Genomic DNA, 25,063 nt, shown 5'->3' on the forward strand with positions numbered 1-25,063 from the left:
AAGTTATTTCTGATTAGGAACTAAGCCACCACTCGATATTTAAAATTTTTTTCCACTCAAAACACCAACTGGATGTTTTTTAATTGAAATAGACGGAATTTAAAATTTAGAGAGGAAGTTTTTGAAGTGACTACCGAGTTATTTTCTTTTTTTTTTTTTTTTTTCACAATACAACATGTCTGGCTTCTTCGTCTTTGACTAATTTTTGTTTGGCGAAGAAGTATACAAAATATGGTTTGCATAAAATTGTTCAAAAGAAATATTCTGTCAATAGAAGATATAGTAAGGAAGTAGATGAACAAAATATGCTTTTATGAAAAAAAAAGTGTATAATACCATTATCTTGAAATTTAATATGAACAAGATAGTAGTCTTGTCTATAATTATTCTATAAAAATGGGTGAGTAATAATACAGAGTATTAATCTACATTTAAGTAACACTATCTATTTCTATATTTGTAATTTAAACATGGTAATTTAATTATAAGCGTGATATGTATAGCTTTATAAAAGCAATGAAGGTATCAAAGATATGATATATTAAACAGAAGCCTATACTACTTCCTTCTCGGCTTCAGATGAAATTATATCAGCAATTTTCCCCTTTGGAAAGAAGACGAGTGCCTAAAAGAAAAAAAAATAATTAAAGCTTCTATTATAGTATGAGCATTTTTTTTTAATATTTACGGATACAATGGAGTACACATATGTAACAGTAGAGTTGTCCTTTCTATAATCTTGACGTTCAGGTTTACAACGAGAATACCATGATGGTCCCTGAATAATGACAGGATGTTCCCTTTGATTAAATTCAATAGGATCTTCTAATAAATTATTTCCTTGATTATCTATAAGGTACAACAACGTATATCGATCATATATAGTATTAGTAGTTAAATAAATTCCTTCTTCGTCTATAGAGCATTCATTCGCTTCTTTTCCATTAAAACTAGATGACATATCTACTAGATTAGTTACTGAGGCTTCTACATCTCGTTGAATGAGCCCAAAATACATCTGATATCCTGCTTTCTCTGTAGCAAGAGTAAAGACTTCAGTAAGAAGCCTATCACTTTTTTTCAAATTGTCAATTTCAATGTAATCCATCATATATCTATAGTCAAGCATATAAAAGATGGGGTATCTTGCATCCTTATGATTTTCAAAGTATGTAACGGCACGGTTTATATAAGAATTCACCTTCCCCTGATCTATATGAGAAAGAGATATATTACCTGTCGTAAGTTGACCATATTTCAAATTCTCTACTGTAATAGATTTCCCTTCATCACCATCATAAATCAAAGCAAAGGCAATCACAAGTTGATATCCATAAGTGATAGGATGAAATTTAATATCTACGTCATTAAACCAGGCCACATAATAAGGGCACTCAAATGCACTTGATTCTGGTCGAAATTTAATTTCGTCATCAATCCAGGTGGCTGAAATACTTCCGCCGTTAAATTCAGATGGTAGGATAACGAAAACCGTCCCATACGCACCTGTTGGTCTAATAGGATAATAATATAAATAATAGATATGATATGTGTATGTCATGGAGGGTAAAAACTTACAAGGACTCGAGCGATTTTAATGTACCTCCATTAGTACGAATGTAAAGACGATAAGCTTGAAGACGCGAATTTTTAGCGACATAGCTTGGTACACCAAAATTATTCAGAATATTAGACAAAACTGTATCATTCAAATATTCTTGAAAAGAAAGGTTGACCATAATTTTCGATGTTTCTATTTCTAAACCGGTAATTTTCTCATTTAAATCTTTCTCAGTTGGAAATGTTGAAAGGATTCTTTCCGCTTCTTTTTCTTCTAAAGGGAAAACAATAGGTCCAAGAATACCTTCAATGTTGATTGCAATATTAGGCGCTTCATTATTTAAGGAACCGCCGCATGCAAAACTGTTGTCAAAGTCCTCTAGAAATGAGTCAGGTTGAATGCATTCAGATTTAAATTCAGTAAAAATGTCATTTAATTCTTTTAAAGGGTTGTCTGCAGTTCGTTCGTCAAGTATAACAGGTTCATGATCATCAGGTAAAGTTCGAACCTTGTGGATGCTGAGCTCTTCTTCATAGTCTTCATCTGAATTGTATTCCTCCTCCTCGTCGTCGTCGTCGTCGTCGTCGTCGTCTAAATCACCTTTACTATCAACTCCGCTGCTGTAATAATGGTCATCTTCAATATTTTCTTCTAACTTTCCTTCAGGATATAATCTTTTACCATTTTCATTAATAACAACATCTTCTTCATCAGATAAAATAACAATAGTTTCTGTATCGTTAGTTTCACTTTCTGTCATTACTTTTATAAACAAAATAAAAGGAAGGAGAAAAGAGAGAGGAAGATTAAAAAAAAAAAAAAAAACTATTTATTCGCAACTTTTTTTTTCTGTGTGTGTGTGTATGTTTTTTAACCAACGAGAGAACAACCATGACAACTTTATATAAAAGTATACATTATTTTAATGTGAATGAGTAAAATTAAGAATGAAAGGAATTGCCATTCCAAATAATATTGAGCTTAGTTGTCGCCAATCAATAGAAGTTTTCTCTTGAGGGGCTGGTAAGTCTTGAATGGCATGCATGGCAACATATAAAAATGTGCCACCAGAAAATAACAAAAGAATGCCAGTCCAATATTCTAAATCAAGCGATTGAAAAGACTCTGAAAAAAATTGTACAAGTGCATAGGTTGAGATGGCGCCTGCAGGAGCACAGATGGAAAATAATAATAAATGCTGTCTTACACGAGCTCGGGAAAGTCCTTCATTCAACAAAACAGTCGTTAGCGCAAAAGATGAAGGTGCTTTATGAAGCATAATTGCAAAAAAGACCACCATCGATAATTGTGGATGCGAGACGGATGCTCCTAGTGCAATACCATCAGCTGCTGCATGAACCATTAAGCCTATGGTAGGTGTTGAAGCTGATGATGATGGGTGTACCTCTTGTTGCGAGATGTTAACATCGGTAACAATAGATGAATCATGTTCAATTTTATTGGAATAGCTTTCACTGGTAGAGGGAAGTAATAAGGCATCTAATTCTAAAGATTTTCTATTTTTTGTATTAGTAGCTATTGTTGTAGTAGTTGTTGTAGGATGAAGATGAGAAGAAGTGATTTGATCTATAATAAACATAAAAGCAAAACCAACCAATAAGGACAGTCCTACGACTGTATGATCTGACAAGCGATTGTAATCTTGATCTTCATTATGGTTGTAAATTGTTTCTATACCTTCGGGTATAATGACAACTAAACTAGTAGAAATCAATAAGCCAACACTCAATGAAGTTAGAAAACTTAGTTTAGATTCAGATAGTTTTGATGCTAAAGGTATACACCCAGCTACAAAGCTTGCTACAAGCATTGCTATACATAATAATAATAACCATATAAATGGATTTAACATAGATAGATGTATGCTAATATGACTCTCCTCTTTTTATTATAAAAGAAGCAGAGAGAGAGAGAAAATAGGGAGAAGAGTTAAGATTTACACATTATTCAGAAATTATTGGGAATAAAAAAAAAATAAAAAATAAATATATAAAAATAAAATAAAAAAAAAAGCAGCCAAAATTGTTTAGTACAAGAAAGAATAACTAATAGAATAAATAGGCAGTATTACTTAAATACTGAATTTGCTCGAGGAAAATGAGTGTATGTCTGATACAAACTCTTGTATATAAAATGTGTTGCAAACTTATAAACGTCTTTGTCTGATTCTTTGATTTTATTCTGTCTCAGTATCTCTCAATACTTTCTTCTGGAAATAATGTATATACAAATAGAGTCAATCTTTCCACAGCAAATTAGTGTGGCAATTTTGAATACTAAAGTTGATTTTCTGCAAAGATAGTATAGGAGTAGTCTAAGAAATAACAATCAAATAAGGACAGGTTAAACGAGATATTTCTTTAAAAGTTCAGTTTGTATAACATTCCTCATCAGCTTTAGTATTACATGTCATGCCTAAGGTATTTCTTACTGATTCCACTCATACTTTAAATGCTGTACATGTATATATTATTATTTTAAAGCTTTTCATTTTCTTGTACAATTTGTTTAAAATAGTAAAATTTTCTAGCTGGTTTTCTTCATATATCTTTGTATAATTTGTATTATTATCTATTAAAGAAAAGTCGGATAGAAGCAAACTTCAGGAGAACTATTCGCTTTTTTTATATTTTTATTTTATTTTTTCAGTCAGTTGAGTTCCTCAAAGATGTATATTTTTTTTTTTTTTATTTAGCCAAGGCAATCCAATGTTGCATATTCGATCAATTATTTTAACTTTTATTTAATCATATTTATGTATATCAACACGCCTAAATGGCTTCATACTGCCAAAGTAGCATTTATTCCTCGGGTTTGAACTTTCTGTTCCCCCCCTTTAAATATTTACGTCAAAAATACTTTTACATTAGGCTGATGCATCAATTTTATAGGTGCTCCCTTCTTCGTTTTAGACTTTTCAATATCGCCATATCTTTCTAAGAAATCATCATAATTGATCGTTTTTACACCTTTTTCATTACCGGCTTTTGATTTTCGACAAATTAGTAAATACATCTCTCTTAATAATTCAAAATTAGTAGGGAACATAATATCATACCAACCAGGAGGTAATAGATAAGATGAACATGGAGTCATTAAACCATTATAAGCCGTCTGTACAAGTGGCGCATTTACGCCTTCAATTGTATTTGACAAGGATGCATAATCAGTCAGGATGAGTCGATGACCGGGAAAGTAAGTGTCAAGTATTGTCATAAATTGAAATAGTTTTGTTGGTATAAATTCTGGATATGTATAATCAGATGAACTAAAATAATGTCGTATTTTATGCCATAGTATTGAGCGTGATGTTAATGGATGATTGTATTTTGCTCTTGCTCTTTTCCGAAGTGATAAATACTGAGAAATAACTTTATCATTACCTACAGGCTCAAATATTTCTGTATAATTTCTCTTTTCATCAATACATATTAATCCTTGATAAGGTTGAAAATAATTCAAGTCATATCGAACTACATCATGAGCAAACCGATTCTAAATAAAAGATAAATACATGCATACATAATATAATATAATACACGCATATAATTAACAAATAATAGCAAGTTATATATGCTCAACAACTTACAATGACTTCCATTCCCAAGAAGAAGCATTGTTCTGTCACTAATGTATCCCAATCAAATATATCCTTATTTAATATATTTATACAATCATGTTTTGACAGGTTGTTCCTTTTTATAAAAGATGGAGAGACAATGCGATCTGATAATTCAATCATATTATACTGTGTTCTCTTATAAACAGAAGGTTCATATCGTTTAATATGGTCCAAAATATGTGGCATTAACTGTCCATTCCCTCCAACTACTTCGTATATAATCAAATCTTTATGTGGATATAGATTTAACTTGTATTCAGATACCATATATTTAGCAATAGCATAGCCATACCAAGGCTATTATTGTATTCATAATGTTATATAGATATTAAGATGGTCAGTTTTTTTCTTTCTTTCTTTCTTTCTTTCTTTTTACCTTAAAAAGTTCAGCTAAAGTATATCTTAAATGATGGATATTACGATAGTTAATATGCCCATGTGAATGTACTAATCGATTAAGGTATTGAATATGATCTTCTTCTTGTCCCATTTCTTCATACTTAATTTCAGGTAAATGAGAGGATTTTGAAAAGAATCCATAAGAAGGGTTATACAATGAGTCATCAATAAAATCACGTAGAAGCATCTTTGAACTAGCAGGTGGTGTTTTGTGAGAATAAGTATCTTTACTTGACAATAAAGGAAACGTTTTAAGAACATCATCTGATGGAGGTTTAGTACGATTTTCATTAGACCAAACAGAATTAAAAAAACCTGGCTTAAGTCCATTATAATGAGAAGCACTCGTGAATAATAATCGTTTACAGATTGAAATAAACTCTGTTTGTTTAGCAATTTTATACATTATTTATATATTATTAATTTTATAAACTGTAGGAGAAATAGTTCCTCCTTGTTGCTAAAATACTGTAATTTCCATAACTTTGAGAAAATTTAAAAAAAAAAAAAAAAAAAAAAAAAAAAAAAAAAATGAAAATTTAAAAGTCAAAAAATGGGGAAAATTGTATAAGCTAATTGAGAAATTTAAATGCTTATTTTGAAAGTACTGCAGTTTTATATATAAGCTTTAACTGTGTTCTGTAGTCAACCAATTGCCTATCAGCTTTTCCTCTACTTAAGATGCTAAATCTATAATAATAATAAAAAAAGGACTCTCAATTATCACTGCCGTATTTAGCCTTATTATTTCTGCATTCTATCGAGTCAGATTATACCTATTTTAATGCATCAATATTATTACAATCTAAAGAAGATTACAATAGATATTTATTAATAGCAGCCATAGTTGCCTATATGTTGTACAATATATATATATATATATATTACTTTGACTGCTATCAACTTGATATCACTGTGAATTGTAGATTTCCTATGTTAAAATGAAAACCATTTTTGACTACATTATCATTTTCGATATTAATAAAAGATCCTTAGGAAATTTATTCCTTATAATTTAGATTCATACGACAAATATCATTATACTGTCAGAATTTATCAGCTTTTGTTGATAATTTGTCTATCAACTTGAATGAAAAGAGGCCATTATTACAAGGAATTTTTAGTGATAAAGGTAAATTTTTCAATTATTTTCTAATGATACAAGACAAACTGTTAATTTGGCAAGCCAGTTTATTCAGAAAGATATGCATTTATACCAACAAACTTTGTATTGTGAACGAAGAAGATATCTTAACCAAAACAAGAGTAATTTATCATGAAAAAAAAAAGGATTTTTTTTTTATGAAAGAAAAACAATATATCGAAATAAAAACAAGACTTTTTGTTTTATTGATATTCCTTTCTTTAACAAATAGGAGATTTTATATTGTTTACCAAGTTTCGTGATTTACAGTTCGATGGTTATGAAGCAAGCTAAGGTTTATTTAATATGTAAACCTTGCTTCTGCTACAGTAATTTATGATAATAGCTATTGGATTGTTAAAACTTAATAAACAATAACATGTGTAGTGTGACAAGATGACGATGATTCCATAGGCCCTGAATTCATTAATCGTATACTTGATCTAAACCTAAATTATATATTTAATTCAATGTTATACAAGCTTAAAGGGGCTTTAATGAAAGGTATAAAATAACTTGAATAATAAGCATTGATAATTATAAACTTGAAAATTGTTAGTATGTAGTAGATCAGCAGAATCTACTTGCTCTCTTTCTTCTCTCTCTTCTCTTACCCCTCTTTTTCCCTTTTTTTTTAACAATACAAAATTATCTCTTTTATCTATGTAGAATACTTTAATAATAAAGTTCTTCTTGTATATATTATGTTACATTGTGTATATTGTATTATCTTTAAGTTTAGTTCTTTTATAATATACTGTGATATGTTGATATTCACAGAAATATATACTACTAAATGATACCATCTTTGTGGCTATTAAACCTTGGTAAACAGCTGATCCTTCTTGCTATATCAAAATCTATTCTTCTCTTCCTCTCTTTCTTGCTGCTTTTATATAAACAGTGACGAAATAGATTTATATATGCAAGTCATGGGTTAAATGTGTTCTATATCACATAGCCCATAATTGTATATATTACGTGCTATAAGTAATAATATAACACGACTACTTTGAAATTGATAAAAATGATAACCAACATTTATAGTAACTATAAATTACCTTTTAAAAGAGAAGAAACAAATAACTAATGTCTGTAAGACCTTTTTTCTTTTAAAAAAAAAACATAGTTTGTACTAAAATATGAATAATAATCAAAATGAATCTTTTTTATACCACCATTTCACACACATAATAACTTTTAGCAAAATTAGAATAGTTTTCACAGTAAGTGTTCTCTCTTTTAGAATTTATACAGTGGTTCACATGACAGTAATATGGAAGCAATTTTATTCTATTTTGTAAGACTGCAAGTAAACGTTGCTATAACTCTTATTATACATAAAGGTTTGTTATAATCTTTAATCATTAAAGCCCCGAACATGCCGCTATTACTTATAATTGTGGGGTTTATTTGTATATATGACGATATCAAGTTACTTGATATAGTATGAGATTCCACTATTCCTTTTTTATATAGATGTGGGTCCCATTCTCTCCCTTTTGTTAAATTGAGAAGTTATTTATTATTTTAATCAGACAAATAGTAAACTTTTATACGTCAATTTCCAAATATTAAATTTTATCAAAATAAAAAAAAAAAAAATAGAGGCATTTTTTTTGATTTAAAATGAGAGAATTTGATTATTATGGGGAATTATAACATTTACATACACTATACTACACTACACTACACTGTTATTTTATGACATACATTATTATAAAATATTAAATGCATTGTGCACAGGGCTCTTTCTCTTTCCTTGTCTTTTTTTTGGACTAAAAACTCCGCATAGGTTTATACCTTTTTGGGTAAAATAATAAAGGGGAAATCTATTATGAAAATCATACACACATATATAAAAAGCTTAAACTTACTCTGATTCATTTCTCTTTTCTTTTCTTTTTTATATACATATATAAATAAATATATATATATATATATATATATATTATAAACACGTGAATTAAATATAATTATTAAAGGATGGTCGTTTATCGTAACGTTCAAAATACACATCGTCCAACTACAGCTTCTTTAACATTGGTTATAAAAGTCGGTACATCTTCCATATGTGATGAAGCTTCTCATTATCCTTTGCTTGGTAATCTCTCTCGTATTGTGGAAACTATTATCAAACTTAAGAAATTAGGTCATCGTGTTGTTCTTGTTACAAGTGCTGCTGTTGGTACCGGTTTAAGAAGATTAAATATGGTAGAGAAGCCAAAGAAATTGTCGTCTATTCAGGTAAAGCATGTGAGCATCATTTCCAATTTTTTTTTTACGACAAATAAGCAAACAAAGAAAAAAAAAGAAAAGAAAAGATAGTTATTCAAAATATTAAATTATATTCATGTTTTTATTTTAGGCTATTGCTGCTGTAGGTCAAGGTCGTTTAATGAGCATGTATGATGATCTATTTGATCAGTTTAATCAACCTGTAGCTCAAATTTTACTTACTCGAAATGATTTAGCTGATGTAAAGCATTATATTTATATATATCATTTTAGAGATTTATCTCTTTTTTTTTTTTTTTTTTTTTTTTGTCTTTTCTTTACTAACTATCTTGTTAGCGATCACAATATTTAAACGCCGTGAATTGTCTAGAAGAGCTTTTAGATATGGGTGTTGTACCTATTGTCAATGAAAATGATTCTATTTCTGTCAAGGAGATCAAATTTGGTGATAATGACACGCTATCAGCTATTACAGCCGGTATGGTGAAAGCAGATTATCTCTTTTTAATGACAGACGTTGATTGTCTGTATACAGATAATCCTCGAAGTAATCCAGAGGCACGTCCGGTCCTTGTTTGTGAAGATATCGAGCGTCTTAAAAACCAAGTGAATGTCAGTACACAGGGCTCCTCTCTTGGTACAGGTGGTATGATTACAAAACTGGTTGCTGCTGATCTCGCCACCGCCGCAGGTGTCACTACTATCATTGCACGTGGCGCTGTACCTGAAAATATCTTGCCTATCATTGATCCCTCCGTGTCTGATCCAAAGAATATTCCACTTCATACTCGCTTTGTTGCAAAGCCTCAACCTCTAGTAGATCGTAAATGGTGGATTCTTCATGGCTTACATACAGCAGGTACTGTCTATGTTGAAAGTGATATGACGGATGCTATTCATAACGGTCAAGTTGAGAATGATCTTCTTGTTAGTTCTATATCCAAAGTGGAGGGTACATTTGTTGAACATCAGGCTGTTCGTTTAGTTGTACAACATAATAACAATCAAGGTCTTATCGATAACATTACTATTGCTAAGGGTATTGTTAATTATTCTTCAGCTGAGATTATGCGTATCATGCTGTCAAAGCAAAGCAATATAGATGATTCTCTTGGTTATAAGGATGCTAACTGTATTATTAATCGTGATAATATGGCCATTTCATTATAAAAAAAAAGAAAAAAAAAAGAGTGATGATTTAACGTATTGAAAACACATACACACACACACACACACACACACACACATACATACATGTATACATATATTTCAAACACTATTTTAGATACCTTTATTATGTATTGCATAAAATTTATATATACATTTATATATTATACAAATACAAAAAAGAAAAAAGAGTTATTTTAGTTTTTTATTAAAACTCGTGAAAGAAAAAAAATTTAAATGTATTTATATACATATTTATCTTCAAGTATAAATAGTACATTTATGTACAAAGGGAAGGAGAAAAATAAAACAGCATGAAAAGTTATCATCAAAATTAAATATGTATATATTACAAATATTTAATTATAAGGATCACTATAATTATTTGCACTAGTAGAATAATAGTGATTTATAGCATTTGCTGTAGGAGTGAGTGGTGATGAAGGCACAATTGGTGACAATGGAGGCAGAGGTAGAGTAGAGTGATAAGATTGTGATTGCTCTTCATTAAAATCAGTTAAAATTCGAATATATTGTGTTGTGTCATTAGTTGATTGATTTAATAAAACAGGCTGAGTTGCTACTGCTGTTGTAGATGTGTTTACTGACATTACATTATTATTGTTAACACCATCATTATTACTGCTACTGCTGCTGTTCTTAGCATATCCATAATCATATGTATGCTGCTGCTGCTGCTGCTGTTGTTGTTGTTGTTGTTGTAAATATAGATCTGATGTATACTCTTGCTTTTTATCATTTGCATATTCTCCTCTGACTGCTACTACTACATTTGGTAATATGCCTGTATTATTATTATTAACTGCTGTTGTATCATAATTCAAAAGTGTAGAGGCATCAACAACAAAATTAGTGAACTGCATTTCTTCTGAAATTGCACTTGTCTTATGTATGTCAAATGTAGATGAAGCAGGTGCAACGTCTAGAACATTATTAATAGAATTTCTTTGAGGGACCTGATTTATTAATAATGGAATTGATTGCAAGTTGTTTGATACAGATGGACGATGATTTTGTCTTGTAGAAGAAGGTATAGTCGAAGCTTCAGGTGTGTCTGTGGCAAAAACGACAGGTGATGGTGTAGGTGGTAGAGGATTCTTTTGCGAAGATGATGATGATGATGATAATGGAGGTTGTCTTATACCTGTAATAATAGAAGCGAGTTCATCATCTATGAATAAACCTTCGCTGGTAGTTTCTCTCAATAAAGTATCAATTCGTTTAACAAGTGCCAATGCATATTTATGATGTCGTATGGGTGAAGATAATAAAATCTTTGCTATTCTTTTCAACTTTTTCTTTGTCACTTCTTGTTCCTCATTATTATTAGGTTGTGGTAATATATTCCCATAAATCATAGTTGCCATCATCAGATTTTCTAATGAGAAATGACACCAGAGTTGTTTTAGTTGAACCCAACACTCCAATAGCTCAACTGTATTACTTGCGGCTTTCAAGCAAATGTTTTTCGATAAAATTTCAATAGTGGATGGCTGTTGTTGTTGTACTCCAGAATTTGAAACAAAGATACCATAAAGCTGACATAATTGATAATTATACTCAAAGTTTAATTTTATACAGGCTTGCTCTCTAAAAGATTGAGAATCCCATACCCTTTTATGAATATCACCTGGTTTGTATTTAAAATAAGTTGGGAGCTGATCATACCAAGTCTTTAATTCTTGATCAATAGCTGAAATTTGTGAAAGTAAAAGCCTTTCATCTGCTGTCTTATGGATGATATTACGATAAATACTTGTAATTTTGAATCTTTCAATTATGAATTCTATCCGATATCTATGTGAACTAGATACTAATTCATGTTCCATTAATGTAGGAAACTGGACAGTAATCATGGACCTTGGGGGTAAAGAGAATGCTTTATCAGAATGAACTGAAGCCAGTGTCTCTAAGAAATATAATACCCAGAAGAATCTTCGGTTTATCTCCTTTTCAATTGGATTTGTACTTGTTGATTCTAAATTCATTTTTAAATCTAGACACATACGGATGGCTAAACCCAAATACATGTAAGCCTCAGATTCCATTTCTTCTTTAAGATGGCTTGGTATGCCAATCGCATAGATGTACATGATTAATAAGCTATACATAGTATCTATGCTTGTTTTCATGAAACGATCTTTTATAAGAGTTTTTGCTTTCAAGAAAAAGGGTTCACCTACTTGATTAGGGTCTTGACCTGGAAAGAAGTTGTGATAGACGGCAGCATGTCTTGCTGTCCAAGCAAAGACAGAGTTTGCTAATAATGAATCTAATGTCCCCCTCTTAAATCGCATTAAAACTGAATTTGCTGGATCAGGATAACGAAAACACAAGAAACAATCAGAAAAGATAGTTATTAAATGTTCAAGTGTTTCCCTTGGAAATATATCAGATATAGTAGATGGATCATCTATCTTATTATTTATTTCATGATATATATTCATTCTTCTTGGTAAGAAGTGGGTATAATCCATATGGGGCGGTTCCCAACTACTGTAAAGAGGAAAAGTCTTGAGTCTACTTTTCCAAAGTGGCTTTTTCCTTAAAATTGTTGCTGCTGTCCTCTCAAGTTGCGGGCTCTCTGCTGTACTTGATGATTGGGATAAATTATCATGCAATATATCTACACCATTTTTCGTATTATTAGATAAATCAAACTGAGAAACTCCCGATAATAGAACATCATAAAGATCATGTAAAGAAGCAATATTAGTATCAATACGAAGACCTTTTGGTGTAACTGATAAAGACCATTGGGTATTTAATACTGACATAAAATTGTCAAAATCATTTTTCTGTGCCATTCTATTATTATCATTGTTTAAAATTGATCTTACAGAAGAAACATCATTGGTTGTCATTAATAAATCTTCATCATTTTCCTGGCTGTTCCTTTGAGGTTTGATAGATTTATCATTATTATGATTTACATTTATAGTAGTACGGTTTATTCGAGCTTCACTCGCAATATATTGTGTATTATTACATGCATATTTTATATCTGACTCTATTGATTCAACTCTTTTTTGTAAAATAGCTACAGTTTCATTTAGTTTAACTAGGTTGAATAAATCTATTTGTGTAGCACTTCCATCATAAGAACATTGGGCTAAACAAATAAAACCAAAAAAAAAAAAAAAAAAAAAAAAAAAAAATGAGGAAAAGAGTAGAGAGAGAGAGAATATTATTTATTTATTTTTTTTGTTTTTTGTTTTATACCTTTTGCCTGTTGACATCTTGAACAATAAGGATGAACAAAATCACATTTCACTAAAGTTAGGAAAAAAAAGGGGGGATTTATTTAACTATGTTAAAAAGAAAAGAAAAGAAAAAAGTCATACCTTTTTTGGATCTATTATTATGTACAATAAGAATGGAAATAAATAAAAAGCTATTCCCTCATAATAGCACTGAAAGTAATATTATACCTGCATCGTTCACATGCCATAGTCATTCGAATTTTCTTGGAAGCAGGAGCCCCAATTATAGCATGTTTGGTGTCCATTAAATATAAAAGCCTTTAAAATTTTATGATTTATTTATTAGAAAAAAAAAAAAAAAAAAAAAAAAAAAAAAAGGACTTCAATTTGAAACGATATTTTTATTAATTGCTGTGTGCTACTCATATTTTGATTGGACAAGAAAAAAAAAACTCAAGTTAAACAGTTAACTTTTAATATTGAAGAGAAAAGCATTAATAAACGATGTATGTTGTTTTATATTATTTGAAGGAGAGAGATAGAGAGAGGAGATAAGTGCATACGTTATGTTATTATTATATGTATTTAAAAGAACCTTATTTTCGTGTCTGAGATGAAGAACACCAAAGTATATATTTTTATTTTTACTACTAGAGTAAAAATATAGCTTCTGTAATTTAATTCTAAATGTTATGTTTCAAGAAGTAGTAGCAAAAGATAGTAGTAGTAAAATAGCATCATCATTATTTGATATTACAATTTTAGTTAGATACATTTATTTTTCTCAAAAAAAAAAAAAAAAAAAAAAAAAAAGGAAATAATAAAATGCATACACGCTAATAATATCTCGAATGTTATAAATAAAGGAAAAAGATATTATACTCTTTTACTAACAGTTCATTGAAGTATTAATGATTTTCTTTTTCTATTTTTCTTTTTTTTTTAATAGAGAATAAACGATAATAACTTTAAGAATCCCCTTTCAATTCGATTTCTTTATAAAAATATAAAGTCAAACAAAAAGAAAAGACTTGGCAAAAATTTTTCTGATAAGCTTATTTTATTATTATTATTATACCTCTATTACACTTATACAAAGGAAATGGTTGTATCGAATTAACCACTTATTCGTAAATATTCCCTCCTATCCTTAACAAAACGGATATTCAATGAAGTAACTCCCATTCTTAGTCATAAAATTAATTATTGATTGTACTGTTAAGTTCTATCCATATACACATTTATTTTCTAGCATTTTCGAATAAGATAATTTGAATTTCAATGAAACAAAAAAAAAAAAATATAATATACTAAAAATTCAAGAATTTTTATTTTATAACAAAAAAGCAAAGATAACTGCTATTTTTAATATATGCTTATGTATATGAATGGATTTATGCTATATTATATTTAACATTTTACAGGGAAGGAATTTACAAAAGGTGGGCAGTACGGAAGTTTTCACCAGCGTAGATGGTGTTACCTTCACCGAGTTCTTCTTCAATACGGAGAAGTTGGTTGTACTTGGCAAGACGTTCAGAACGGCAAGGAGCACCAGTCTTGATTTGACCAGTACGGAGACCAACAACGAGATCAGCAATGGAGGTATCTTCAGTTTCACCAGAACGGTGAGAGACCATGACACCCCAACCAGCAGCTTGAGAGTCAAGAGCAGCTTGGATAGATTCGGAGATGGTACCGATTTGGTTGACCTTCAACAAGAGGGCGTTACAGGCCTTCTTTTCAACAGCAGTGGCGATACGCTTGGGGTTGGTAACCAAAAGATCATCACCAACAAGTTGGAAGTTGGAGGTTTCGTTCAAGTGAGCCCAGTTAGCCCAGTCATCTTGATCGAAAGCATCTTCAATGGAAACAACTGAAAGATTGAAAAAAAAAATAATTAGTAAAGCATGAAAAAAAATTGAAACATATTGTATCAGATTATTTAAGATCAAAAACTTGATTATGAAACATAAACAAGTTTATAGAAAAAAAATAAATCCACTACATTAATATTCATATATATGATACTTACTAGGATACTTTTCAGCGAAAGAGTTGTAGAGAGCAGTGAGTTCCTTACCGTCGATCCACTTGGACTTGTCAGAGTCAGGGTTCTTGAAGTCAAGATCGTACTTGTTTTCCTTGTAGAATTCAGAGGCGGCACAGTCCATACCAATCTTGACCTTACCGGTGTAACCAGCCTTTTCAATGGCTTGAACCAAGAGTTCAAGACCTTCTTCGTTCTTTTGAATGTTAGGGGCGAAACCACCTTCATCACCAACGTTGGTGGCATCAAGACCGTACTTGGCCTTGATGACGGAACGGAGGTTGTGGTAAACTTCAGAACCCATCTTCATGGCTTCCTTGAAGGACTTGGCACCAGTGGGAAGAATCATGAATTCTTGCATGGCGAGCTTGTTACCAGCGTGAGAACCACCGTTGATAACGTTGAAAGCAGGGACAGGGAGAACGAAAGGCTTCTTGGAACCAGCGAGGTCAGCGAAGTGAACGTAGAGAGGGACACCCTTATCAGCAGCAGCAGCCTTGCAGACAGCAAGAGAAACACCAAGGATGGCGTTAGCACCGAGCTTACCCTTGTTGGGAGTACCATCGAGTTGGATAAGGAAGTCATCAATAGCCTTTTGTTCAGTGACGGGGATCTTGGCTTCGATCAACTTGGGAGCAATGACATCGTTAACGTTAGCAACAGCCTTGAGGACACCTAATAAGAAATAGAGAGAGAAATTAATATTTTGTTTATAAAACGCGATTATATAAATATATAAATACTTTACCCTTTCCCATGTAGGCGTTCTTGTCACCATCACGGAGTTCGACGGCTTCGTGGATACCAGTGGAAGCACCAGAGGGGACAGCAGCACGGAAGACACCCTTAGGAGTGGTAACTTCAACTTCAACAGTGGGGTTACCTCTGGAATCGAAGATTTGACGAGCGAAAACCTTAGAGACGGTAGACATTTTTAATAAAAAAGTTAATGAATAAAAGAAAAAAGAAAAAGAAAAAAGAAAATTCAAAAAAAATTCAAAAAATAAACTAATATATATATTTTTTTTTCTAATCAATAGATATAATCAACCACGCGACAGTCACCAAAAGACATATTTGTTCGGAAAGGAAAGGACCATGCCATGTATGGGAAAAAAATCTTTGCATCAATCTACATGTAGACTCCGCAGTGTGTAAAATTGGTATAAATAACTCTAAAGTCGCTCCCCTATTTCTTTTTTTTTTATAGACATATACGTGTGTATATATTTGGACTAGTTTAACGTTTGTTAATAAGTCTACAAGAATTTTTAAGTGAATAATGCCATAAATATTTTCTTTATTTGTTTGTTGTTTAATTTAACCATATTAGACTGTAAAAAAAACAAAAAAAAACGTTATTATTCTTTTTAGAAAATTTTAAATGCTCCATAATAAAATCGCGTGTATAAAAAAAAAAAAAATATTAGTGATAACGATCACTTTGGATCATCCCAAACAATTATACAGGGCCAATCATTAAATATTATCTTTTAAAATCAGAGCTCCGAATTGAAACGTAGGATTTTATCATTCACTTATTAACTTTACTCTTTTTGCATAGTTAATTAAAAGTATAACTAAATACACTCCCTTGCTATAAATCTTTTTTCTTTCTTTTTCATATGTTTCAAATTAAAATTCTATATAGAAACTATAGTTAATTGTACTCAAATTACACGTTAAAATTAAATAATTAAAAAGTAATACAAAGGTAGATTGATTTCTGATAAAGGCCTTTTTATTATTTTCCCGAACAAACCGAGATTTTTTTTAAAAAAAAAAAAATATTTATTCACTACGCCACACAGAAAATTATAATTCATATAAACACAGTCCCAATAATACGGGGTTAATGAGGAAGCAAAGGATCCCTAACCCCTCCTTTTTTTTTTAAGTATATAAAGATGAATCAGTTATTAAAGAATGTCATTCCTAAAACAGGTCAACAAGTAACACGTTTAGGATTTGGTAGCTATCGTATATCAAAGCCTAATCATGCAGAAGCATTGACAGCTGCGATAGAAGGCGGCATAAATATTATTGATACTGGCAATAACTTTGAAAATGGTATTAAAGAATCCCTTCATCATCATCATCACCTCTTTTTTTTTTTTTCTTATTTTATTCATATATTATAATAAAATATAACTATCAAAAGGCTCTTCAGAAATATTGATTGGGAATACATTGGATTCACTTATAAAGAAGAAAAAAATATCAAGAGAGGTAAAGTTGATAAAATTGCTCTGTCTTTTTATGCTGACTAGTAATAGCTGTATACATCCTAGTCTATTACACTTGTCACTAAATCGGGTTATCTTGGTATAAATGACGTTAAATCTTTTGAGAATAATCAAGATGATTATATACAACTATCTGAAAAAATGTTTCATTCCATCAGCCCTAGAGTAATAGAGAGTCAAATTCAAACATCACTTAAAAGACTGAAAACAGATAAAATAGACATCTTCATGATTAACTCTCCTGAAAGAATGTTAATGGCGAAAAATAAAGTAAGTATGTATGTCATTTTAGCTATAAACACAGTTTAAAGCTAATTATAAACATTAGAGATATACTTCATCTCGACTGTATAAAGATCTTTCTGAGAGTTTTCGTTATCTTGATAGTCTTGTTAGTCAAGGTGAATCATATAATAAATATCATGTGTATAGAGAATTAATCTTATACAATATATGTATATATCTGATAAAAAGGTATCATTAGTGGATATGGCGTATGTTCAAATACAATGGCATTCCCTACAGCAGCTGATCATGTCTCTTTATCCAATATAATCCAATCCTGTCAAAATCCATCTAATTTAGTTGCTATTCAGGTACCCTTCAATCTATATGAACGGGAAGCGATTATTGCTACTACCAACGATTATAAAGTAAAAACAGTAGCTGAAATAGCTAAAGAGAATGGTATTTATGTAATGACAAATAGGCCTTTAAATGCTATTGCGAATGGTCAGGTTAGAGTGCTAGTCAATCATGAATTAGGAAAGGAAACAGGTAAAAATATAAATAATAATTGATTTAATTTTATCTGTGAAACAACAACAATTTATATCTCAGCTGAACAAATGATTATGTCAAAGATGCAAACCTCATTTGGAAGGGTCGCTGAATTAGAATCTGATATTATGTCAGAATGTAAGTTAAATTAATAACGATAGATATCTCTTTTTATATTCATTTATTATTATTAGTACCAATTGAAGAAGAAGCATTGACGTCTAAATTTGTTTGGGGTCAGGTTTTATCTGAGAATTTGGCTAGACTAGCACAGAATCATTTTGCTACACGACATTATTTAACAAACCAAGTTTTACCTGAACTTGAAAAAGATTTAAAAGATCTTCAAAATTATGCTAAATATCAACTAGATGGAAGTAGTAGTGACGGATTATCAGCTTACGAACAATGGATCGAAAAATACAAGACATGCGTTTATGATTTAACAAATTCTATTGTAGATTACGCATACATCGACACTCTTCGTAAAAATAATGAACTTGATCGTATTTTGAACGCGTTATGTCCAAGCTTAAATCAACTTCCTGAAGATGGATATGCACACTCACCCCTTTCAATTAAATTATTAAGGTTATTATTATCGCATCATAATCATGTAGGTACAGTGTTTACTGGTATGAGGGATCCTCTCTATGTTAAAGATGCTTTATTTGCTGCACAACAACGTCCAATAGACCAAGAGGATTTAGATGATATTTGGCAATGCCCTATATTTAACTAACAATACTATACAGATTAAAAGTCTATCTATCATTATTATAAAAGTAAAATTAGACTCGTTCATAATAGATTATAATTTGAGTGTCGAGTTTAAAAAAATAAAATAAAATGCAGGGACTTTCATAATCATTAATTCAAATTATACAAAAACAAATGACTTATTTTGGATTATACTGTTTTGGTTTTATTCTAATAAAGTAAATCTATTTAGTAAAAGTTGCCGCCCATGAACACGGATTCCAGCAAAATTTTATTTCACAAATAGATATTTGATAATGTGTGTATCAAATTCATATTTGTACCAGTAGTAAGAAAGAAAGAAAGAAGAGAGAGTGTGTGAAGCCTTATATGGCTAATTTGAAAGGACTTGTATCTAATTCTTTACTTTATCCTTTCATCAGATAACCTATGATGAATTGCATTGAGAAAATAAAAATCAAAAATCTATGCTACACATTCATGACCTAGTATTTCGTAGACGTTCAATCAAAGTTGACAATGTTCTTCAATATTTTTTTTTGGAAGGCCTAGATAATTTACATCCTTAAATCCAAAGATATTATTATTGAAAATGATGAAAATAATAATAATAATAATAATAAAAAGCCGCAACTGTCTTCATCAATAGATTTCACATCATCAAGAAACCAAAGTGAAGTTGAAAAGAATGGTATTACAAGACTGTAAAGAAATATGGTGTAACTTTTTTTTTTCATCATATTAACAATGCTCTTTCCTCAGCGGCGGCTGCTTCCGCTGATGATGGTACTTACTCTTGACATGGTTGGTAATTCACATGCATAATTACCCTTGAAAAAAAAAATGATAAAAGTACCCGCCCATATAGTCCTTGTAATGTTTGATTCATTACTTTAACATAACATATATTTTTTGGGAGCTTTTTTAATGTGTCTTTATCCAGCTCTAAGAAGGTTTTGTTGGATAGAAATATTGTTATACACTTCAACAGCATTATTATATTCCATCTCCCTTCCTCTTCCCCCTGGCCTTCTTAAATATTGAAGCAAATTATAATACAGTTTATCGTCGTATCATATAACAACTTCCATCCTAATTTACTATTCTAATACTGTTTATGAATTTGTTGTAACAAATTTGCTTGACTATGCTTGACCATGTTTGTAGAGAAGCACTTCTCTAAATGACCATCTGCTTCCTATTCTAACCGACAATCTCATGTATTTTAGAGTTCCGTTTTTTCTTTCTTCATACAATTGTCGAAAATACCCGTATAGTTTTTTTTTTTTTTTTCCAATAATTTGTGTGTGCATATTTACTATGTAAAAGAAGAACAGGGAAATGTTGTGTTTGAATCAATTACTTTTGAATTTTACATGATATGCGCAAGCTATTTTATTTTATAAAGACGATTATTATTTAATTTAGTAGAGTTTAACCGAGTATGTGGGTATTCTGACCATCAAACTTGTCTGGAAACCCTTTTGAGCGCATGGGAGATACTGTACTTTTAAGTTTATACTATTGTTTGTACTGAAGGTAGTTAACATGCTACATTAAACATGAAAACAGTAGATGATTAAGAAGTATAAAGGATCAAAGGGGAGTGGTGAAAAGATTGAGCTGAATTATGTGGAAACCTTTCTTGTATAAAAGATAATTAACCTATACGTATCCTTACTTTTGTTGAAGATTCAGTAAAACTACTAAAGATTGAATGGAAATAGATATTTGAATTTATTCTACTTATCTATGTTGAGCTGCTGTGAGCTCGAAGATAGTAACCAAACTGTACTCTACTTGAAGTTTTTTTTTTTTTTTTTTTTTTTTTTCTTTTTTTTTCTTTTTTTTCTTTTTTTTTACCGATAATAAAAGCTTCAAAAAAATAAGATAAATTAGCACCAATGTATTGAAGTGTTTGCATTTCAGCTTTAGCTTTTTCCGTACTAAATTATATAAGGCCCCTTAGAATTAAAAGGTAAAGGTAAATCATATAAAATATAAGCTATTAAAATTATCTTGTGCAACGAAAAGAGTATAATTGGCTAAATTCTAGCAATAATCCAATGTTGACCCTAGCTGTTGACATTTATTCAAAGGTAGTTGTAAAAAAAAAATGATTTTTGGAGGAAATTCAAACAACATCATCAGCGTATAATAAATAATTGATACTGGATATCATTGTAAATGTAGACCAAGTGATTGCTGATAGTAGAGGTATTGATGGCAACAAAGTAGGTAGGCTACTGAAGTAGTAAGAGCAAAAAAAAATGATGATAATATGAAATTCTGTAGAGTACTTATCATAGAGGAGTAAACTAGTAAGAAGATATGTTTGATTAAAGAATTTCGATTAAACATATTCTGGAGTAGAGAAAGCAGAGCAGGTTACATAGTGTTGGTTAAAGGGCATCCCAAATAATATTGCGTTCTACAGCATTGTAAGCTAGTTTTATATCAAGAAATACAAATATAAGAATTGTGTTATGTAAGTGTATTAAGATCCGATAGATTTCAACAAGACTTATTGCTTAATCTAGGGCATTGTGAAACTCATCAGATATATCTTCCATTATGTCCAATAGGGGATGCTTCGGCTTGCAGAGCATTCCCAATAATATTCATCAGGTATCTTATAGAAAATAAACATAGGACTGATAGTTTGAAAATTGGCAAAATTAATAGGTAAACCAATTGTGAGGTACAAAAGGCCAGTACTAGCACACCTAAAACAAATAGTACTGTAAGGGTAAAGTCACTATACATAAATAGTCAACAATTTTTTTTTTTAAGTATGCAAAGTGCAGCTATATGAGTATCTTCTTCCTTAGATGCTGGGCAATAACTTTTCCCAATTTGTTCTACTATATGCAAATGCTGTTGGTTTTTTTTTCTTTTTGATAGCATAATTCTTATAATCTTAATTTTAAAAATCAACGAGGATTCTTAAAGATTCATCCTATTATATTTAATATTATTGCACATGCAATTCACTATCAGCTATGATACGCCTATTGTGCATTAGTTAATAATCGTCTATTTTAGCATCCCACTTTAAACTGGTAGATTACTGGTAGCTATGTCGTCATATTTAGCAATATCACTAAAATATTAGCATTCATGCTTATATCAAGTTATTATTAACCTTATGGTTTTTAATAAATCGTATCTTCTCACTTGTATCTACTTGTAAATTATTTGTTCACCGTTCGATTATGGTTTCACTATGAATAGCTTCTCCACCATGGAACTTTGACTGACATTGAAGTTTTTTCATGTGTACTGCTTTTAGTGGCTTTATTCATTTTTTTTTCCACTACAAAGTTACTAAACCTGTTTGGCAAAGGTACCTCAAGTTGAAGTGCACATCAGTACTTATTACAAATTCAATCCCTCACATGCTCCGCTTTCTGCTTGATGATATGCTTCTTACGAATACTCTTCTGTAATTTAAATTACTCTAAAGCTACTGGTAATTTTTATAAGCTATCAATGATGTAATTGTAGAAACTCTGTTCTTTATCAAATGTGTCCTCAAATACATAGATAAATAAGTAACTGAAACACATTTTTCTTTTCTTTCTGCTTGCAGTTTATTTTTTTATTCCCTCAACAATCTTTACTCAAAATAATAAACTTATGTTAATAAAAAGCTTTTATAATGAGTAGCAAAGTATTATATTTACGAAATATCCTTTTACTGTCGATAATACTATATTATTTAAATAAAAATATAGTAACTTATCTGTAATTTTCGTTATTGTATTTTAGTTGAACAAAGTATATTATATATACAGTTATATTTTTATCTAAATGTTTGTAGTTGTAATACATTTGTATAGTAGAGTATTGAATGAAAAAGGGTTATCATTGATTTTACTCTGTAGTATTAAGCATTATAAAAGAGCAATACTTAAAGTCTTTGATAGAAACTACTTGTGATAGAATAAAGTACGTTCTATATAGTTTCTATTTTTATGTTTGTAGAACTATAACGTTATTTACATTGATAAAGCTTATACGTCTGTAGCAAGAATTGATTTATATTGACTAGTTCTTCTTTGACACAGATGATGAAGAATCTGCACACTTTCTCCTAGTAAAAAATTGCATAACACTATTGGATATTACATAAATTATTTTTACGTTCCGGCGGTTCATAATGGCCGCGTCATCTTCAACGGTAAAAAAAAAATAGGTTGATTTTTACATGAATTTAACAGAATAGTCTTATTCCTTCTTTTATTTTAAAACAAGTATACATAAAAAATGAGTCTCTTTCCTACTACACAAAGAAGTAACCATCTTGTTGAGTTTAATGCTGGTAAAGTTATTAGAGAAGGCAACATGTTAAAGCCTGACACCAGAAAAGGGTAAGTTCACCTTTTTTTTTTTTCATTTACAACTAAAATTGAACTTTTTTTAATATTCCTATTCTCATTTAGTGTTATTTATATGGATCAGGTAAATTGAATAACAAAAATGCTTTAATGTTTGAATAAGTTTATTTATTTTTCTATCTTTTACTTTTATAGAGTGATGATCAATTAATACATTTTTATTGGAAAGAACGCAAAGCAGCAGATCCCGAAGATGTTAGTAATAATGTTTTCTTTTTTTTTTTTGTAATGGAGGAAAATATGAATTAATGTATTATTGCAATTTATGTAATTAGGATTTTATTATTTTCCCTGATGAAGCTGAATTAATTCGTGTTAATGAATGCACAACAGGTCGTGTTTACGTTTTAAAGTTTAAATCCTCTAGTCAAAAAGTTTTTTATTGGATGCAAAATAAAAACGATGAAAAAGATGAAGAACTTGTTGAACGTGTCAATCAGCTTATTAATGATCCTCAAAGTGTAACAATGGGTCGTGATAGTGATCTTGACTACGATGGTGATGCTAACACTGATTTGATGCAAATTTTGAGTGGTGGTCAAGGAGATTTAGACATGAATATGACTCAAGATAATCTTTTACAATTTCTTCAAAATGCTGGTAATTTAGGGTAAGTATTGATAACATTTAGGGATTGAATTAAAGTATTTATTTTTTTTTCTTTCTTGCTGTTCTTATATTTAACAAATCTAATTTAAAGTCATCGCTCTCTTTCTATTCATATTAATCGTAACAATAATGATGATGATATTAATGCCTCTGAAGGATATATTCTTCCTCGAGCAAAATGGGCCGAAGTGGGTACTAGATTATCAGAAATTAATCCTCCAGAAGAATACGCTTCTCTTGATGTAGGTGATGCTTTAAAAGCCGAGGCACTTAATAGCATACTACATTATAGTGAAATTAGATCAGCTTTATTTCCCTTTATAAGTGAAAGCTCTGAACGCTCAGAAGAAGAAATTCAACAATTAGTTGAAAGTCAACAATTTCAACAAAGATTACAAGTGTTGAACACTGCTCTTCGACAAGGTGTTTTATCTGATATAACTAGTGCAATAGAGACAACTAACGGTAAATAAATTAGGAAATTAACATTTGAAATGAATTAATTAAAATTCAAATATATAAAATAGATCTTAGATCTTTCTTAGAGGCTGTTGTAGATCAAGCTAAACGCAAACGACAGAGAGAAAGTAATGCTATGGAGGAAGATTAAGAACATGCAATAACACGACTCATTCCCCTTTTTTTTAAAAAAAAAAAAAAAAAAAAAAAAAAAAAAATCAACAATGTACAAGAGAATAAAATGACTAAACTAATTGTATACTTTAATTAGTTAGTGTATCAAATTCTTGTTACTTATTTATTATTCTTTGTCTTTATTGTAGACATCTCAACTTTTGAGCTTTTATAGTTGGAAGTCCTGTTTATAAGACATTATAATTTAAAAAAAAAAAAAAAGAAAAAAAAGAAGAAAAAAAAAGAAGA

At 30.3% G+C, this 25,063-nt stretch overlaps 8 protein-coding genes across 8 annotated transcripts; 3 read left to right on the top strand and 5 right to left on the bottom strand.

The window, feature by feature from the left end:
• Positions 1–369: 369 nt before the first annotated feature.
• Positions 370–2,386, bottom strand: BX663DRAFT_499866 (uncharacterized protein). Its single transcript, XM_051526242.1, has 2 exons — positions 1,579–2,386; positions 370–1,514 (listed from the first exon to the last, which is right to left on the bottom strand). The coding sequence occupies exons 1-2, from the start codon at positions 2,319–2,321 to the stop codon at positions 626–628; spliced, it is 1,632 nt and encodes a 543-aa protein (XP_051385466.1). The 5' UTR covers positions 2,322–2,386; the 3' UTR covers positions 370–625.
• Positions 2,387–2,401: 15 nt separating this feature from the next.
• Positions 2,402–3,583, bottom strand: BX663DRAFT_499871 (Zinc/iron permease). Its single transcript, XM_051526243.1, has one exon. The coding sequence runs from the start codon at positions 3,432–3,434 to the stop codon at positions 2,484–2,486; it is 951 nt and encodes a 316-aa protein (XP_051385467.1). The 5' UTR covers positions 3,435–3,583; the 3' UTR covers positions 2,402–2,483.
• An 843-nt stretch (positions 3,584–4,426) lies between these two features.
• BX663DRAFT_529686 (S-adenosyl-L-methionine-dependent methyltransferase) lies at positions 4,427–5,790 on the bottom strand (the record flags this gene model as incomplete). The annotated part of the gene is made up of 3 exons (XM_051530263.1): positions 4,427–5,077; positions 5,172–5,501; positions 5,581–5,790. The coding sequence occupies 3 exons, from the start codon at positions 5,788–5,790 to the stop codon at positions 4,427–4,429; spliced, it is 1,191 nt and encodes a 396-aa protein (XP_051385468.1).
• A 2,883-nt stretch (positions 5,791–8,673) lies between these two features.
• Positions 8,674–10,220, top strand: BX663DRAFT_499875 (glutamate 5-kinase). The gene is made up of 3 exons (XM_051526244.1): positions 8,674–8,994; positions 9,116–9,226; positions 9,322–10,220. The coding sequence occupies exons 1-3, from the start codon at positions 8,734–8,736 to the stop codon at positions 10,153–10,155; spliced, it is 1,206 nt and encodes a 401-aa protein (XP_051385469.1). The 5' UTR covers positions 8,674–8,733; the 3' UTR covers positions 10,156–10,220.
• Positions 10,221–10,511: 291 nt separating this feature from the next.
• BX663DRAFT_549480 (uncharacterized protein) lies at positions 10,512–13,681 on the bottom strand (the record flags this gene model as incomplete). Its single annotated transcript, XM_051531151.1, has 4 exons — positions 10,512–13,285; positions 13,396–13,446; positions 13,518–13,528; positions 13,605–13,681. The coding sequence occupies 4 exons, from the start codon at positions 13,679–13,681 to the stop codon at positions 10,512–10,514; spliced, it is 2,913 nt and encodes a 970-aa protein (XP_051385470.1).
• Positions 13,682–14,679: 998 nt separating this feature from the next.
• Positions 14,680–16,392, bottom strand: BX663DRAFT_499879 (enolase). The gene is made up of 3 exons (XM_051526245.1): positions 16,175–16,392; positions 15,412–16,101; positions 14,680–15,252 (listed from the first exon to the last, which is right to left on the bottom strand). Exons 1-3 carry the CDS (start codon positions 16,356–16,358, stop codon positions 14,810–14,812), a joined length of 1,317 nt encoding a protein of 438 aa, XP_051385471.1. The 5' UTR covers positions 16,359–16,392; the 3' UTR covers positions 14,680–14,809.
• An 882-nt stretch (positions 16,393–17,274) lies between these two features.
• Positions 17,275–19,351, top strand: BX663DRAFT_499888 (NADP-dependent oxidoreductase domain-containing protein). The gene is made up of 7 exons (XM_051526246.1): positions 17,275–17,496; positions 17,588–17,655; positions 17,718–17,942; positions 18,001–18,073; positions 18,147–18,449; positions 18,513–18,590; positions 18,647–19,351. Exons 1-7 carry the CDS (start codon positions 17,334–17,336, stop codon positions 19,192–19,194), a joined length of 1,458 nt encoding a protein of 485 aa, XP_051385472.1. The 5' UTR covers positions 17,275–17,333; the 3' UTR covers positions 19,195–19,351.
• Positions 19,352–23,337: 3,986 nt separating this feature from the next.
• On the top strand, positions 23,338–24,850 carry BX663DRAFT_499901 (proteasome complex subunit Rpn13 ubiquitin receptor-domain-containing protein). Its single transcript, XM_051526247.1, has 6 exons — positions 23,338–23,545; positions 23,618–23,636; positions 23,708–23,767; positions 23,848–24,182; positions 24,273–24,646; positions 24,709–24,850. Exons 1-6 carry the CDS (start codon positions 23,442–23,444, stop codon positions 24,789–24,791), a joined length of 975 nt encoding a protein of 324 aa, XP_051385473.1. The 5' UTR covers positions 23,338–23,441; the 3' UTR covers positions 24,792–24,850.
• Positions 24,851–25,063: the final 213 nt, after the last annotated feature.

This window comes from Cokeromyces recurvatus, assembly GCF_025118155.1.
Source record: "Cokeromyces recurvatus strain NRRL 2243 chromosome Unknown BX663scaffold_5, whole genome shotgun sequence".
NCBI classification, from domain to species: Eukaryota; Fungi; Mucoromycota; class Mucoromycetes; order Mucorales; family Mucoraceae; genus Cokeromyces; species Cokeromyces recurvatus.